The 17287-nt window shown below is 67.9% G+C and overlaps 2 protein-coding genes across 4 annotated transcripts; one reads left to right on the top strand and one right to left on the bottom strand.

The window, feature by feature from the left end:
* Positions 1 to 43: 43 nt before the first annotated feature.
* Positions 44 to 12564, bottom strand: RNF121 (ring finger protein 121). Of its 3 annotated transcripts, XM_066990097.1 has the most exons (10): positions 12454 to 12564; positions 8604 to 8641; positions 7453 to 7594; positions 6268 to 6422; positions 5640 to 5747; positions 4749 to 4869; positions 3482 to 3615; positions 1906 to 2007; positions 1725 to 1735; positions 44 to 1673 (listed from the first exon to the last, which is right to left on the bottom strand). In XM_066990097.1, exons 1-10 carry the CDS (start codon positions 12508 to 12510, stop codon positions 1372 to 1374), a joined length of 1170 nt encoding a protein of 389 aa, XP_066846198.1. In that variant the 5' UTR covers positions 12511 to 12564; the 3' UTR covers positions 44 to 1371. The 3 variants fall into 3 exon arrangements, with proteins under 3 accessions (XP_066846198.1, XP_066846196.1, XP_066846197.1); XM_066990095.1 differs by lacking the exon at positions 1725 to 1735; XM_066990096.1 differs by lacking the exon at positions 1725 to 1735 and having other exon boundaries at positions 12487 to 12546.
* A 345-nt stretch (positions 12565 to 12909) lies between these two features.
* On the top strand, positions 12910 to 16761 carry XNDC1N (XRCC1 N-terminal domain containing 1, N-terminal like). The gene is made up of 10 exons (XM_066990094.1): positions 12910 to 12958; positions 13639 to 13717; positions 13835 to 13973; positions 14154 to 14309; positions 14409 to 14557; positions 14671 to 14747; positions 15133 to 15347; positions 15891 to 15975; positions 16195 to 16322; positions 16446 to 16761. The coding sequence occupies exons 2-10, from the start codon at positions 13673 to 13675 to the stop codon at positions 16616 to 16618; spliced, it is 1167 nt and encodes a 388-aa protein (XP_066846195.1). The 5' UTR covers positions 12910 to 12958; positions 13639 to 13672; the 3' UTR covers positions 16619 to 16761.
* The last annotated feature ends 526 nt before the right edge of the window (positions 16762 to 17287 follow it).

Below are 17287 nucleotides of genomic sequence, written 5' to 3'. Positions count from 1 at the left end.
GTGGAGGAATGACAGGTGTCGAAAAAAGCCCCGAAAAACGCAGTGAGTTTTCTGGCATTTTTTATTAACAACTCCCGCAAGGGCAGTGCTGGCGCGGTGACAGGCCGCAGCGCCGGGCTCCTTCCAGAGCCTGCCAAGCGCCACGCATCCCGCCTCTCCCCCGCGGTCGGCCCAGCGGCCGCGTCCTCCCTGCGGTGCTTGTGGGCGCCGGGGCTGCAGCCCAGCACCCTCAGTGCTGCCCAGCCCGCTCCCATCGCTCGCGGGGTGCTGGGCAGGGTGCTGGGCAGGGTGCTGGGGCTGCCCAACGGGGGCAACACCCGGGAGCAGGCTGCAGAAGCCACCGCTGCGTCCAGACAGCGCAGGGGAGGGAGGAGGAAACGCGACATGGCCGCGGCACAGGCGGGACGAGGGAGAAAATCCCCATGCCACATCAGCTCCCAGGACCGCGTGCGTGTGTGTTTGGCACATCGCGGGGCAGTTTTGCCCTATGCAAACCCAGGACTCAGCAGGGCCCGCGGGCAGCCCCCGCAGCGCCAGCCACTTCCCCAATCCCTGCAGCACGAGGAAGACCCCGTGCCAAACCCGCGGGGCCGGGGGAGGCCTCGCTCTGCCAGCGTGACCGCGCGCCGCTGTCACCAGCCCTACCCGCGTCACCGCACACCAGCTCGGGGGCCCTCACCCGCTCCGCGTACCGCTACCAACGGGGTGCAGGGGGAGAAGGGCCCCCCCCACCCCACATCCCGGCCGGCTGAGGACAGCACCAGCCCTGGCGGGGCACGGGGACGCGCGGGGGGACATAGAAAAGAGGGGAGCGTACAAAAGGGTGAGGCAGGGAGAGGCTGGGGGGGCACCGGCCGAGACCACGCTCAGAGCGAGGTGCAGGAGCGGCTCCTTCCCTCCCCGCACACCCGCGGCAGGGAGCTGGTGGGGAAGAGCCCAGCCCACGGCACCTGGGCAGCCGCGTGTCCTTCTGTCCTGCGTGGTGTCCCTCTGTCCTGCGTGGTGTCCCTGCGTCCTGCGCCTCCCCGGGGTGCCAGCCTCCCCACCACGCAGTGCGCGGGCCCAGCCTTCCCCTGCCGCAGAAGCAGGAGGGCGGCTGGCAGGGAGACGAGCCCCGCGCCTCGATGCGCGTCCCTGGCCCTTCCTCGCCCGCAGCATGGATCCGTGCAGAGCCAGCAGAGCCTGGGCTGCTCCCGCTGCCCCGCCACAGCAGCGCGGCAGCGAAGGGAGACGAACAGCCCCGAGCCGAGAGCCGGCAGCACGGCCTCCCTCCTGCAGGAGCAGGCCGCAGCCCCAGGGCTGGGAAACGGGACAAGCTGTCTCTTCGTCTGCGATAGAAAGTTTTAAATACGCTCATTAAAATAATTGCTTTTAAAAAACCGGGCACCCCCGGGGCCCTAGCGGGAGCTGCTCAACTGGGGGTCGCCCCGGGGACGAGTCCTCGGTGCTGCGGTGCTCGGGGGCGGCCGAGATGCGACGGATCCGGCCGGCTGCTGTCCTCTGCCCCCGGCCCGCGGCCTCGCGTGGCTCCACGGCTGCCCGCCGCCTTCCCTTACTCCAGGCCCAGGATGTAGTTGATGCCCTGGACCAGTCCGATGATGACCGGCTGCCAGGCCACCAGGTAGCGCAGCCAGTCCAGCAGCTGCCCGTACATGACGTGCGGCCTCTCCCAGCTGCGTGGAACGGAGTTAAAGAGCCTTGGGGAGGCACGAGGGGAGCGCAGCCCGAGCAGGAGCTGCCACACACCGCCAGGAGGGAGGCTCCCGCCTCCCACCCAAGGGAGCAGCAGCAGCAGCTCACCCAAACCCGCGCCCTCCCAGCTCCCCCGATGCTCCCGTGGCTCGGTGCCGTGCCCAGCTCCGGGGCAGAAGCCAGGGAACCGGCTCCCCCGTGGAGAAAGGATACGGGTTACTGAACATCCTCTTGAGATCCACCTTCTCTTTGCAGTACGGACACGTCTGCTTCTTCCCGACGATGCACCAGCCGCGGATGCAGAACTCGTGAAACCTGGGGGCGGCACGTTAAGGGAACTGCCTGGGGACGGGGGACCACGACCGAGCACGGAGGAAACGGGGCCTCCGTCACGCTTGAAGGAATCACCCCCACATCACACGCAGGGCACAGGAAGCACCCACGCGGTGCGAGGACGGCAGCGTTGCCCAACGCAGAGCTTTCCTAGAAGACCCTTCGCCTCCCAGGAAGGGGCTCGCAGCGCGGGGCCGGAGGAGGCGTCGTGAGGGGTGAGCTGCGGGGAAGCTGCGCCCTGCCGGGGCCTGGCAGCCAGAGGAGGGCAGGAGCCCGCAGCGGGGACACGCGGGGAAACCTCCGGGCACCCACAGCCAGGGGAGCGGCTGCTCTGCAAACGCTGCACACACCAAGCCGCGATGGCTCACCGCTGTCCGTAGCATTCCCCTGCCACCCGACCGCCAGCTGTCCGTTGCACTGTCACAGCAGCAGAGGTAGCAGGGCCCTGCCCAGCCCAAGCACAACTCCGAGAAGCCGCAGGGAGACGCGACGCGGCTGTAACCGGAGCCGCGTGGCAAGGCGAGGCCGGTTCCCCCGAACAGGGACGCCCGTGTGGACGAGGCTGCCACCGGCCGAGCAGATCCCCCCAGGAGCACCAGCAGGGCCAACAGCAGAGCGCAGCGCAGGAGCCGATCCCTCGCCAGCCCCCGCAGCAGAAGCCTCTGCCCCGCGTCCTCCTGCGGCCATAAACCCGCCCGCACGGCTACCGCACAGCTGCTGGGGCCGCAGGCATTTCCCAACTGCCTGCAGCGCCCGACGTGAGGCAACAAGCGCCGTGACCTTTGCTCAGGCCGTTTGGAAACCACCTCGCTCTGAGTCAGGGAGGCAGTACCAGAGAACATCCCGGCTCCACCACTGAGTCACGGCTGGAAAAAGCCCCTGACCTGCCCCCGGCCAGGGCTCTGTGAGCTGTCAGGGCTTCCACTTTTGCAACTGACTTCACCTCCATCAGCTGCCAGGGCGCCGGGAGCCCCACACGCAGCGCTGCTGGAGGAGTTGTGGGGACGGAGGAAGCGGGCAGGATGCTGCTGGAGCTTGGCCAAGCACGGCACCAGAGCCCTGCCAGCACAAGGCCGGGGGCTGCCGATTTCTCCCAACACGTCCCCTCCAAGGGGGGGCCGGACACGGGGCCAGGGCGACACGCAGCCCGCGGAGCCCTGCCGGAGACGCGTCAGCTCCGTTCGGGGCACAGCGAGGTCCAGCTCCACGCCAGGACTGCTAGAGCTGGGCAGAGGGAGAAGCAGAAGCAAAGCCTGCAACACGCAAGGAGGCAGCAAGGCAACAACCACAGGGACACGCAGGACACTGCCTCTCCGTGCCAGGTCAGCTACCGCCCCCGTGAGGATCCTTTGCCGCCGCAGCAGAACCGCCCGGCATCCCGCACGCGCACCCCTTGGTGCCGGGCAGGGGCTGGGACGAGCGGTGGCAGGAAGCCGGCTCCGGAGCAGAAGGATACACGTGATTGCAGGAGAGGCGATACGTGTTCTCGATGATCCCCTCCTCGTTGACATCCACGAAGATCTGCTGGCCGCAGACGGCGCAGACGCTGTCGGAGAGGTGCTTGGTGGGCATCCCCGAGGCGCTGTAGAACTGAGCGAGGGCAGAGGGAGAGCTGGTCACAGGGGGGGGCACGCGTCCCACACCCCCTTGGCGCAGCTAAGCTTTAGGGAGGGCTGGGCCAGCGCTCCAGGCATCCAGCCTCAGCCTTTTGGGCTTAAAAACCTTGTTACAGGTCCAGCTGTGGGAAAGAACTGCAACAGGACACGGCGCTGCTCAGTCGCTGCGCAGCCCTTCCTGCCCCAGCCCCCTGCAGCCCCCCACTCGCCTGCGGCCACGTCTCTGCAAACCCCCCGTGCTGGGGGAATCCCCCCACGCTGCAGGTCGTGGGTTTGACCCGAGACAGCTGAACAGAGCCCAGCTGGCCCTCGCGGCTCTCTGGGTGGCAGCGTGCCGCAGCACACCAGGGGACAGCGGCCAGGACTGCGCGGTGGCCGGGCAGGACGAGCTAAAGGCAGGGGTGAGCACTGGGAGTTCAGGGAAGAGCCAAACGGCTGCAGATCTACCCAGGAGGCTGGGTTACAGCAGAATTCACAGTGAGAGGAAGGGGAAGGTGAGCAGAGCCACGTGGGAACACGATCCACCCCACGGGTGTTGTGGTTCACTTTGTTCTTTGGCACTAGGTGAGCGGGCCGCAGACTTCAGGCCATCACTACGGGCAGGTGGGAACACCCGCTCTGCCCGCAGGGACAGCCCGGGCTGCGGTGGGTACAAGCTACAGAGATGTCTGTGGAGTGAAGCTTTCCCTCGTGGCTACAAAGAAGAGCTGGTGCGCCTGCGACACGGTCCCAGAAACACCAGCACTCCTCGGCAGTGGGAGATTTTAAAGCCTCAGACAAATATTCGTCAGGAGTCTGGAGGGACTAAGCAGATCCTTCCCCTCTTGTGCCCCTGGGGATGGGACAGACTTGGTCCTTGGGGAAGCAGGATCTCTTAGGATCCCAGCGTGACTCATGTCAGAAACCTCCTGACGCAGGCACCTTGGCCGCGGGCCCAGAGAGCGCGCAGCGAGCGAGGCACCTGCCTCAGCGAGCCCTTCCCGGGGCAGAGCTCCCTGCACCTCCCCGTCTCGGGGAGGCAAAAGCTGCAGCTGCAACCAGCCTGCTCCAGGCCCTCCTGCTCACAGGCAGGACTGCGGCCAGGAGGACAGCACAGCCTTAACTCACCCCGATCGTCGAGGCCATGTAATCTGCACACATCTCGGCAAAGTCCCGCTCCAGGACCCCGTAGTAAAGACCGTAGAAGAGGAGGGAGATGCCGAAGTCCATTGCATCTTCTGGTTTGATTCTACAACAGAAGAGTCCAAACGACATCGAGGGCTTTCCTGCAGCCGCAGGGGCGCACGGCCAGCGCGCCAGAGGAGCCCAGCAGTGCTGGGGCACACGTGGCCCCACCGCAGGAGCAGTCACAGGCGGTGAGCACGTGTCACCGCCACCAGTCCCCCGCAGCGGGCGTCTGCGTGCCTCCAGGCACAGTGCCAGCCCCTGCCCTTGGGGCACTTCATCCGCTTCGTCCCCAGCATGCTGAGGGGGCCGTATCCCAGCTCCTATCTGCTGCCCGTCTCCCTCACCTGCCCCTGAAATGAGCAACTGCAGCCATCTCCCCAGCTCTAACACGCACCAGATCGGCTCCAGATAAGCCCCCAGTTAACACCTCCACAGCCCTGCAGGCAGCTGCCAGGCCCGCGCATCGTTCCAGAAGAAATTAACCTCTCCGAAATGGAGGACGGCTCGGGGTAAGGTCCTCTGCTACCACATCGGGGCTGGCTGCTTGCTGCAGGCACCCGGTTATCAGGAACATCCCGCTGCTGCCCCAGGCTGCACAGGCACAGAGCCAGGGGAAGCATCCCTGCTGGAAGCAGGGCTCTTGAGCAGCCTCAGCATCACAACCAGGATCCTACCAGCAGGGAGAGGACACCCTAAAAGTCTCTTTGGCCTCCTGCCACATCAGTCAAGACAGCTAAGATGACCGTTTCTCTGGAATCCCAGACAACGCCTCGTTCCCCACGGTCTGTCACATCCCCTGCCCCGGGAACCGGGCCCCGAGGATTCACTCACCTGAATAATAAGTTAAGACCAAAAAGCGTAAACATCACAGCCATGTACCCGACGATTCCAGTGGCATAGCTGATCTTGTATATTAGTAGAAACCATTTATAAACCAGCCTGCAAAAACGCAAAACAAGAATTAGACTGCTTTGTTTCCCCCGAACGGAGCTGCATCGAGCACCTCAAGAGTTTCACTTTTCCACGTCGGATGTTTCAACCACCCACACCCGTGGGCAAACAGAGGCTTAAAGCTCCAACTCAGGCTAAAGATCTGCTGCCGCCATGGCAGCTCGCGGTCTTGACCTCCAAACGAGAAACCTCAGGATCCCGATGGCCTCTAGCAAGTGAGTGTCACAGCAGGAGTGCGCTCGGTGAGACTGCCAGTGCCCCTGGAGCATCACGGGGGCCACCTTCCCACCGCCCGCTCCGACAAGACACGGATCTGGCTTATGGGGGATGGCAGCTCCACGGAGAGCTTCCAGCAGGGTAACTCACACCGTGAGTAAAAGCCCCTGAGGTGCTGCTGAACAGGGCGCACTGCAGAGTTTGAGGCCGTGGTTTGTGGCAGCGAAACGTGGAAGGACTCTGTAACGCTTCCCTCAGGCTGAGGACGTTTCCCAGAAATGCTCGTACGAACCTGGGCGTCGTCTGTACCAGAGGTTTTCGGGTTGCCCTGAAGGTGACGAAAGCTGTGACGGCTGAGAAGAGCACCCAGATGACCAAGAAGCGCCACCAGTACAGCTTCACCGTGAAGTACAGGGGCACCACCCACATCTGGAACAGGGTCACCATCTGCGAGAACGGAGGAAAGGCGCGTTACGCTGGCTCGCTGCTCACCAGGCATCGGAAGCACCCCTGCGGTTCCGGCAGCCTCGCTCTTGCCGGCATCAAAGGGCACTGAAGAGTGACAGGGAGCGCAGGAATTTTGGCTGGTGGCCGCCAGCATCCAGGGAACAGGCTCAGAGCCTGACGGAAGGGAGCCAGCAGCAACAGCCGGCTGGCAGTAAGGTACCTGTGACAGCACAGGGCTAGAGCTGGAGAAGAACACGGAAGGAGCACCGCTAAGGAAAGAGGCACGGGGAGCTGATCTGCCTGACCAGATCTTGTCGGAGGGCTACGCGAACCTTTGCCTCTTCAGGCTTCCCAGCATTTTAACCGCAGCCCCCTTAGGCAAGTATTAAACAAGGAGACTGGCGCAGCACCGAGTTTCGGGCTTGCCTCTGCCCCACCAAATACTCCCAAACCAGACCCACTACCGTGCGGCTGGGCTCCTGGGGGATTTGGGGAGGGAACAGGCAAACGGGTCTGGTTTCGGTTTCACAGAGGATTACGAGTATTGCCTGGAAACGTTCATTACGGTAAGAAAATCAGGTGAGGTTCGTTTCCCGGTCCAGCCCCGGAGCCTTTCTGGCAAGCTGACACAGGGCAACGGCATCGGAAACGGCAGGGCTGCTCAGCAGACAGCGCTGCCTGCCAAGCCCAGGAGCAGCCCAGGAGCTTCAAACCCGGGGTGCCCTCAGCAAGCAGGCTGTGCGTCTCGTGGGGAAGCCTCGACAAAACGCAGCTCCTGCCTGCGCTGCTGTTAAGACAGGATGTGAGGTCTGCTAGCTCCTTTACCCGGTATCACCGTGCCGTGTCACTGACGGCACTCACAACAGCGGCTTCAGGCCTCCAGCTGCATTCACCCCCATCCCTAGCTGGAATCCCTGTGTGCTGCTGGGAAGACGAGGGCATTGCACCACCAGACAACAGGAGGAAAGCACGGACGCGCTTCCCATCGGCTGAAGGACGGAGATAAAACGGGTATTTTGGAGACACTTACGTTGTAGGAGCGGGGGTGCCTCTGTTTCCACTGAACCAGCAGGAGCTGCGCCACCACCAGCGTGGCGATCAGGATGAGGACCATTTCGGCATGCATAGCCTCGTGCCCGCGGTGCTTGGCATGCATCCGCGCGTGTTCCACCCTGCAACAAGAGCGAGAAGGCAACTGAGGGGCACGCAGGCGCGGGCCACGTGTGGCACGGCACGGCACGGCAGGGCTGACAAGCGCCTGGTGCGGGAGAGCCAGGGGACCGCACTGGAGGGCAGCGTTAAGGAATGCAGGGGGACGGGTGCTGCGTTGCCATCCCGGGGAGAAAGAAAGAGAAAGATGTCCCTAAAACCAGCTCTTTTACACCACGACAGCCCAGAGGGGCACCCAGCTCACCCTGGTGTGAATGAGGCTGTGTGTGTGTGTGTGTGCGTCGCACAACCCACCCCATGCAGCAGCAGCAGCGTGCGCGCTGTCACTGTGACGGAGCCAAAACCTCCCTCAGTCCTGCTCAAACCCCAGCCCGTGGCTTACTCCCTCTGCCCTGGGCGATCCCAGCTCTCGTTGCATCCCAGCAGAGCGCCTGCCACAGCCCGGCACTCTGCTGACCCCTGCGGTTCCTTTGCTTTCAGCGCTGCTGTCTGGCTGCGAGGCACAACTACGTCCTCACAGCGTGGTCTCAGGCTGAAAGTTAAGCTCGAGTGAGAAAGCTAACCAAGTCTTAAGTCTCACAAGCTGAAAGTTAAGCCGAAGCTTAAAGCTGAAAGCTAAGTCCAAGTTAGAAAAAAAAAATCCAAACTTATATAAAAGAAAAAGTTAGAAAAAAAATCCAAACCCAACAAATACGGCAAATTCTCTGATCTTAAGAAGTCTTCGATAAACCGACGCTGAGGGAAGACCGGTCTTGTGGGCTCTGCAGCACGAGGCTGACCAAAACGGGTTCGGCCACAAAAAAAGGTAGAAGAATAGCTAGCAACCAGTTTGGGGGAGAGCCATCGGTACCACCTTTAAAGCAGGTTCTTACTCCCCCGTAGCAAAACGCGCTGCCCACGCGGGGAAGGCTGGCCACGGCTCTGAGGCCGGTGACCGGGGGCTCTGCTGCTGACAGCTCCAGGCAGGAGCAGCAGCTCTCGGCACAGGCCCTCCTTACAACACCAACTCACCTCCATCTCTCTTCTGGGGACAAGTGCGACAGGTCAACCTAAGGAGACAAAAAAAAAAGGTAAAGAAGATCAGCTGCTGAAGTCCGGGAGCAGCAACCCCAGCCTCGAGCCCCCCCTGCCTCATTCCCCCCAGCAGCAGAGCGGCAGCTTCGTGCCCGCTATGGCAGGGCCCGTCCTCGAGCCCCCAGGGGTGTTTCCCAAAAACCAGACCTTTACGAGGGAAAGCCCAGCAGCGAGAGGCGGCCGTAAGCCGCCAACCCTCGGGGCGACCACCGAGGCAGCGCAGGAATCGCTTCGGGTCGCAGAATCACCGAATTGTAGGGGTTGGAGGTGACCTCAGGAGATCATCGGGTCCAACCCCCTGCCAAAGCAGGTTCCCTAGAGCAGGCTGCCCAGACAGGCGTCCATGTGGGCCTTGAATATCACCAGAGAAGGAGACCCCACAACCTCCCTGGGCAGCCTGTCCCAGCGCTCCGTCTCCCTCACTGTGAAGTTCTTTCGCATGTTGGTGCCGAACTTCCCGGGCTCCATTTTGTGGCCACTGCCCCTTGTCCTGCCCCATTCACAGCCCGCCCGGGAGCCTCTGGGCACAGAGGGAAAACCCCAGCACGTGCCAGGACCAAAGGGGGACGGGGGCCCAAAGCCCCAGCAGCCAGCACCGCCTGCGGCAAAGCCACTGCCAGGCTTTTTTGGAAGCAGCCGGGGGAAAAGAAAGGTTTAGCTTCGCTGCCGCTGCTGAAAGCTCCTCCCGAGCGCCGCAGGCAACTTTTGCCTTATCAGACAGGAGAGGCTCGGCACCACCAGCCTGAGGCGGGCGGCGCCGTCACCGGGGACGGGAGCCGAAGGGCTGGCACAGCCTGGAACCGCGGGGCTGGACGCAGGGTGCTGGCGGCAGCCGTGCCCCGGGGCCAGGAGCAAGGAGACGAGGCGATGCGGAGCCCCCCGAGGCGCGTGCCCTGCACGAGGCTCCCGGCTGCAGCGCCCACACCTCGCCCAGGGACGGAGGCTCCCGCGTTTCCCCCAGCAAGAGGCACGACCACGCCGCTGCGGAAGGCGGGGGGCCCCTCGGCTCTCCCCCCGGGGCTGCAGATCTCCACCCGGAGAGCTCGGAGGCATCGGGCCTCCGGGGAGGCTTCCTGGCCGCACGGCACGCGTCCTAGCCTTAACGTGAGCGCGGAGCAAACAGAAACCCACAGTTCCGACTTCACCCCGCCGGCCCCGGCGGAGGCGTGCTGCTTGGCTGGCGGCTGCTGCCCCGCTCCCCCCCCCCCAGCACCCTCATTGCAGCCCGGGGAGAGGGAGGCAGGAAAAGCACGGCCCCAGCGGTGCGGCCGCGCTTCACCCCCGAGCAGAACCTGCAGGAGGTGCGGCCCCCGAGGGCGCTGAGGGGCTCAGGCAGGTGAGAAATTTGGATCCGCAGGAAGCCCGACTCGAGCTCCCCGGCCTGCGGTGGTGACGTGGCGCCGGCCGGGAGCAGCGTGGCAGCGCAGCGGCTCCCAAAGCGGCCGCCTCAAACCAGCAGCTTCGGTCACTGCCCGTCCTTTAACACCCCGGGAGGGGACAGGGCAAGGCGGGAGGGGAACGCAGGGACAGAAGCCGAGACCGAACACCAGGACCCCCGAATCTTCCTGCAGCCCCCTGGCTCAGTGCCGCCCTGCATCGCTCTCAGACCACGCTGGGGCTTTGGTTCTTGCGGAATAGGGGCGATTTGGGAACTTCTTAAAACCAAAACCTGCAACAGCAGCGAGCTGCGGTCTGGGCACGGGGAGCGGCTCGGCCCGGGCGCTGCCTCCCAGAGCAGCGTCGGCCCGGTGCCGCCGCGCGTACGCCGAATTATTTGTCCCTGCGGGAACCGAGGGGCCTCAGGCCGCTGCCCTGCCCCGCAGCATCCGCTCTGACCACGGAAACCCAGGCTCGGCTCCAGCCCTGTGCAGCGCCGGCAAATCCAGCTGCGAGAGGCGGCCGCGCCTGCTGCCGCCCTTACACGCGCCCGCCGCCTCCGGCCTGTGCGCGGCTCCTTTCAGCGCCCGGACCCCGTCGCGTCCCCTTCAGCACCGAGAGGACCAAAGCGGCCGACGAGCTGCTCCGGGTCCCCAGCACCAGCCCCTCGGGTGGGCGACGTCCGCGGGTCCCGTGGGAGCGGCCAGCCCGAGCTCCTCCCGCTGCTTTGAGAAAGGTGGGGGCCGACGCGTTCCGCTTACAGCCAGGACGTGTCCCGATGCGTCCCTCCGTCCGCCCCGCGATCCCCGAAGCTCTCCGGGTGGCGGCTGGAAGGAACCTGGCGCTGATGCCCTCAGGTGCAGCAGCACAGCCCGGGGAAGAGCCCCACGCCGTTCCAAGCTTCCAGCGGGGGCTAACTGCCCCCCAAAACCACCACGAGACTGGGAGGGCTAACGGCACGCCGAGCATGGCACAGCCTTCAACCCAAAAGGTCCCCAAAAGGACCCCCCAAAACCAGCCCCTGCGTCTGAGAGCGGTGTCCAAACGCTCCCCGAGCTTCTGCGGCTCGGCGCCGCGCTGCGGGACCTCGAGGAGCGCTTGGACAACGGACGGGGCAGGCGCTGCCGTCATGGCCCCGGCTCGCCCCGGCACCCTGGGCTCGGCACCACCCGCGGACGTGGACTTTGCGGGCGGGAGCAAAGGGACGGGCGCAGCCCTCGGCGTGCCTCCCTGCGGGCGCCTCCTTATCGGCCGCCCGTGCCCCGCGGCAGAACCCGGCGCCGTCCCCCGGCGCTCTCTGCTCTCCGAGCTGCCTCCCCGAGCCCTTCCTGCCAGGCCAAAATCCAGGAGACCCGCTTCTGAGGACCGCAGCCCCCGGCAGACCTCCCCTTTGCGCGGGCAGCCCCCAGCCCCCAGCCGCTCACCGAGGCTCTGGGAGCACCCGGCCCCCGCTGTACGAGCGCGGCCGAGAGCCACCGGCGAGCGCCTGGAAAACGCAGCGGGCAGCGCCGCAGAGGGGCTGCCGCACGCTGCGAGGGCGCCGAATTTGAGGCTGGGTCCCCCTTGGGCAGCAGCACAGGCCGGGCGCCGGGCTCCTGGTGCTCCACGCCTGCCTGCCCCCCCCCTTGCCAGGCACAAGAGCTTCACGGCGAAGCGAGGCGGGCAGCCAGCACGGGCAGAGCCGGGGCTCGGGGCGCGCCGGGGAGCGAGGCCGGGGCAGGGACACCCCCCTGCGGGCTGTGCGGGAACCCCCCCGGCTGCGGGCACCTCGCTCCCGGCTGCCCCCCAACGGCTCCCCGCGCGCTGCCCCGCTGCTGGGGGACGGGGGGCGGGGGGGGTGTCTGTGAGTGTCGGGGGGGGGCAGGGAGCCCCCCCCTAACCCGCCGCCCAGCTGGCACCGCACGAGCAGAGCCCGGTGCCACGGGGCCAGCAAGAGGGGAGCCTCAGCACGGCGCTGAGCCCCCCTAAGCCCCCCCAAACCCCACCACAGACCCCCCTCAGCCCCCAACCCCCCCCAAAACCCCCCCACAGCCCCCCCAAAGCCCCCCCACTGCCTCCTCAGCCCCCAAACCCCCCCAAAGCCCTCCCACAGCCCCCCCAAAGCCTCCCCAAAGACCCCCCAAGCCCCTAAAGCCCCCCCACAGCCCCCCAAACCCCCACAGCCCGCCTACAGCCCCCCAAACCCCCCCAAAGCCCCCCAAAGCCCCCCCAAAGCCCTGAAGCCCCCCAAACTCCCCCCCCAGCCCCCCCAACCCCCCCCCGCCCCCAGCCCAGGCTGCCCCCAGCCCCCCCCCCAGCCTGGCCTTGGGCACTGCCAGGGCTGGGGCGCCCCCAGCCCCTCCGGGCAGCCCGGGCCAGGCCCCCAGCGGGAAGGATTTCCCCCCAACGCCCCCCCCGTGTCCCCCCCCACCTCCTCCCCGTCGCGCTCGCCGGGGCCGCCGACCTCCACCTCCAGCACCGCCGCCATCTTGCCCCCCCCACCCCTGCTCCTGTAGGCTCCCCCCTCCCCTCCGCCGGCAGCCAGCTCCTTCCGCCGCCGCCCAGCCAACCAGCGGCCGCGCCGCCGCCCCCTCGGCCAATCGCCGCGCGCGGCGCCGCCCCCGCGGCCAGTCAGGAGGAGGAAGGGGCGGGCTGTCCGCTAAGGGAGCGTCGCACATTTCCGATCCCGCGCAGCGCGCGGCCAATCCCGCGCCTCCCTCCCGCCTCCGTACGGGGGCGGCTCACGGCAGACGCTCCCTTAGCGCCCGGCGCGGTGACGCGGCGCCGCCGCAGGACTACGAGTCCCGTCAGCCACCGCGGCGGGGCCAGAGGGGGGGCAGAGGGGCGGGGCCGAGGGGTGGAGGGGCGGGGCCAAGGGGGAGGGGGCGGGGCCACGCGGTTTGGGCGGGAGAATTCGGGCGGCGTCGGCGGGGCCGGTGCGGGGCGGGGGGGGGGCAAATGGGGCTGGGGGGGGGCAGAACGGGGGGGGCAGTTCTGGGATGGGGCAGTGGGGCTGGGGGTGGAGTGGGGGGGCGGGGGGGGACAGGATGGGGGGGGCAGCTCTGGGATAGGGCAGCTGGGGGGGGCACCGAGGGCTGGGGGGGGGCGAAGGGTGTGGGGGGGCAGGGGTTGGGGGGGCACAAGGGGGCAGGACGAGGGGGGTGGCTCTGGGATGGGGAAATGGGGCTGGGGGCAGAGTGGGGGGGCTGGGGGGGTACCCAGGGCTGGGGGGGCACTGGGGGGGGGGGGACAGCTCTGGGATGGGGAAATGGGGGTGGGGGGAGCACGGGGGGCTGGGGGGGTACCCAGGGGTGGGGGGGCACGGGGGGGGACAGACCTGGGGGGGGGGCAGCTCTGGGATGGGGAAATGGGGCTGGGGGCGGAGTGGGGGGGCTGGGGGGTACCCAGGGCTGGGGGGGCAGGGGGGGGGCAGCTCTGGGACGGGGAAATGGGGGTGGGGGGGCAGAACGGGGGGGTGGCTCCAGGTTGGGGCAGTGGGGCTGGGGCGGCTCGGAGGGGCTGGGGGTGAAGGGGGGGGCGGCTTGGGATGGGGCAATGGGGCTGGGGGCAGGATGGGGTCCGTGCGTGCCCCCCCAGCGCCTGTCCCCCCCCCCAGGTGCGGGTGTCGGAGCCGCCCGCAGGCGCCCGCCATGGCCCCGGTGCGCATCAGCTTCGTGGTGTCCTTCTCCTCGCAGGTCCCGGCGGGGGGGGCTCGGGGCTGCCCCCACGGCCCCGTGGGGACGTGAAGCAGCGAGAACGGGGTGGGTGCATGCTGGGGGGGGGGGCTGACGGTGCCGCGGTGCCCTCCGCAGGACCCCCGGTACCCGGTGGAGAACCTGCTGCGTGGTGACGGCCGGCGGCCGTGGCTCAGCTGCCCCCAGGACCGCAGCCGGCAGCTGAGAGCGGAGCTGCAGCTGGAGAGAGCCAGCGCCATCGGCTACGTGGACGTCGGTAAGGGCGGGGGGCTCGGCCCCTGGCCCCCCCAACCCCCCAGCAGGGTCCCTGCACCTCCCCGCGGCTCGGAGCGGCTCCTGCTGGGCTGCGCGCGAGCCCCGGGCAGGAGCAGCGCGGGTGCCCCACGAGCCCTGAGCCTCCCCCGTTCCCTCCCCCCCCCCAAAAAAAAAAATGCAGGTAACTGTGGCTGCGCCTTCGTGCAGGTGGAGGTGGGGCGCTCCTCGTGGCCCCTCGGCCAGCCCTACGTCCCCCTGGTGCCCAGCATCACGCTGATGACGCCGGCCGAGTCGAGGACGGGCGAGAACCGCTGCGGGGTCCGGATGTTCAAAGAAGGTGAGGGGCGGCCCGTCAAAAAAAAAAAAAAAAATAAAACAAGGGGCAGAGGGGTTGGGGCCGCCCCTGAAGCCCCCGTCCCCCCCATACCCCCCGCAGCAGATTTCCTGGCGCTGGCGGTGGGGCAGAAGTGGGACCGGCTGCGGCTCACCTGCAGCCAGCCCTTCTGCAGGCGCGGGCAGTTCGGGCTCTCCTTCCTCCGCCTGCGCACCCCGACCGACCCCGAGCCGGACCCGCGCCCGGCACCGGTAGGTGCTGTCGGGGGACCCACGTCAGGGTGGGGGGGTGCCGGGGCTTCTCCTTGTGGTCTGGGGTGGGCGCGAGGCTCTCGGCATCTCCCCGGCGTCGCCTTGTCCTGCAGGAGGGCGCCGAGCTCGCCGACAGCCCCTGGCGCTGCAGCCCTGCCTTCTGCAGGACTCTGTCCCCAGAGCCACGCTCGTGAGTAGCCCGGGCTGGGGTCGCGGAGCAGGGGGCTGGGGTGGGCACGGGGCCTGGGCTGGGGTGGGCACAGGGCCTGGGCTGTGCTGCCTGGGGCTCGGTGAGCCTGGGGGTCTGCTCCGCTGGGTGACGCTGGTCCCTAGGGCAGCCGAGAGCCCAAGGACCCCGCAGGGAGCAGGGGAGGGACCCGGCCCCCTGTCCCCAGGGATACTCTGTGATTCTGCGGCCCACCTGGGTCAGCTCGGAGCCCTCCCGCGTCCCTCCTCTCCCTGCGGGGCCAGGCCTGGAGCCCCCCGGGAGACGTCTCCCAGCCGCGGTGCCTGGCGCCCTGAGCACCCCCCCGGCTGGGGAGCGCGGGGGCTGAGCGGTGGCTGTCCGTGCCCAGGAGCTCGAGGGAGGAGGAGCAGCTCAGGAGCCGCCTGCAGCAGCTGGAGCCGGGCACCGCGTCCCACGCCTGGAGCCCGGCCCGCCTCAGCCGCCCGGCCAGGATGGTGCTGTCGGCGGCGCGGAGCCGGGCCATGAAGCCCCGAGCCAGCACCGGAGCCCCGGGGAGCGGCCCCGAGCTGCCGGCTGAGGACCGGGGAGGCCCCGCAGCACCGGGTGAGCAGGGACATCAGCACAGGCAGCACGCGCCCCCAAAACTGCCCCGGGGGACCCCGTCCTGCCCGTGGCTGGAAGGATCCCATGCCGGGATCCGCGGCTCCGGGGTGATGCCATGCCCTGGGGGGGGGCATCCCGCGGTTTGCCTTGGCGGGGGGAGGACGCGCCACCCTCCTTGCTGGGCCGAGAGAAGCGTGGCCGGGAGTCCCACAGCTCACGGGAGTCCCGCGAGCCCTGTGCCGGGCAGGATTTCCCATCCGGGTGACCCCACGCTGCCCCACGGCAGGGCTGGCGCTCAGAGCCCTGGCTCCTCGGACCCTCAGGGGCGTTAAATCCCCTGCGATGCCCAGCCCCTCTGCCCACACTCCTGCAGGGACCAACAACCAGGTTCCTACGCTCCTGGGGGCCAGCAGAGCCTGGCACACGGCTGCGCTGTGCCCCTGGCTGGTCCGTGTCACGCCGGTGTTCACCTACCCGCGGGTGCTGTGCTTGTGGCCCCTGGCGCTGCGGCGGGAGGAAGGCTCACCGGCTGTTGCTCTCCAGGGTCCACGCAGGACGCCCCTGCACCCCCAAAGAGGGTCCGCAGGCAGCCGGGCAGCAGGCAGAGGGCTCACGGCCCCGCAGGCAGGTAATTAACCCCCCACATCACCGTGTTTCTCCTGCCCAAGCCCGGTGATTTTGCTGCTCTGAGCCTCCAAGCCGGCTCCTTCCCCGCACCCGGGGGTCGGCCGCGCGTGGTGCCTTGCCGGATCCAGCAGCTCCCCCCCGGTTTCTGGCTGGTCCTTCCCACTTCGGGGGGGGCACAGCGCACAGCACAGCGAGCCCTAAGCTTGCAGCACCTCCGCAGGGCTCTGCCAGCTGCCGCGGGGAAGCCCAGCGCAGGAGGGAGAGCCCGAGCCCGCGGCCACAGCGAGGGACAGGCAAGGGCAGGCGGCGGCGGAGGGGAGGAGGTGGGGCTGTGCCCCATCTGCTCGGGTGAGCGCTCGGCGGAGGTGCCTTCGGCCTCAGCCCGGGGCTCCGTCCCCAGGGGTCGGGGATGCCCTGAGGAGGGGCTCGGCGGAGGTTTGGGGACAGCCCCCTCACCTCCCCTTCCCGCAGGCTGCTTCAGCGTGGCGCTCCTGCCCGCGCACGCCTCCCGCTGCGGCGAGGACGACTCCGACTCCGACATGGAGCACCCGTCCTCCCCCGGCGCCCGGGTGCCCTGCCCCATCTGCGAGCTCCGGTTCAGCCCGGCCGAGGTGCAGCGGCACGCCAGCACCTGCGGGGAGTGAGGGCAGGGGCCGCGGGTGGCCCCGACGGCTGCTGTGCAGCAGGCTCGGAGCCCCCCCTGACCCCCACAGACCCCTCGCTGTGCTGGGGGGGACCAGGGGGAGCTGCGGGTAGCGGTGGTCGCGCAGACCGACCCCCTTCGGCGGGGGTCCCACCGCAGACGGGGGGAGGAGAGGAGCTGCTGGGCTCCCCGCAGCAGTGCCCGAGAGGCCGAAGCCACATTGGTGGGGCTGGTGGGGAGGGCAGGGGGGGGGCGCATCCTGCCCGCCCCTCGTCTCGCCAGGCACCCCGAGACACCGGAGCAGGGCAGGAGCCGCCGGCCGAGGCGCCCCGGCAGCAGGCGGAGAGGTCGCTTCCAGCCCGGCACCGGGGAGAATTGGGGGGGGGGGGGCTCAGCTGTGCAAACGCTGTCACGGGAGCTGTGCGTTGAGTTTAAAAGGGGAGCTGTTGGAGAAAAAAAGAGCTAAAAAAAACAAAAACCCCTCTGCGTCTGCTTGGGCACAACAGCGAGGCCCCAGGCGAACGCTGCCTGGAGGGAATGCAGCACGGCAGGCGCGCACAGGGAGGAGGAGGATTTCACCCATTTTTTTTCCTGAAAATTGGACCAGTACAACTGTACTGGTCCCAGGACATCTGGATCCAGCCCCAGGGGGTGGTGAGGATGCTGCAGC

This window comes from Anser cygnoides, chromosome 1, assembly GCF_040182565.1.
Source record: "Anser cygnoides isolate HZ-2024a breed goose chromosome 1, Taihu_goose_T2T_genome, whole genome shotgun sequence".
Lineage (NCBI taxonomy): Eukaryota > Metazoa > Chordata > Aves > Anseriformes > Anatidae > Anser > Anser cygnoides.
The sequence above is the reverse complement of the archived record's forward strand: the minus strand, read 5'-3'. Positions and strand labels throughout refer to the sequence as shown.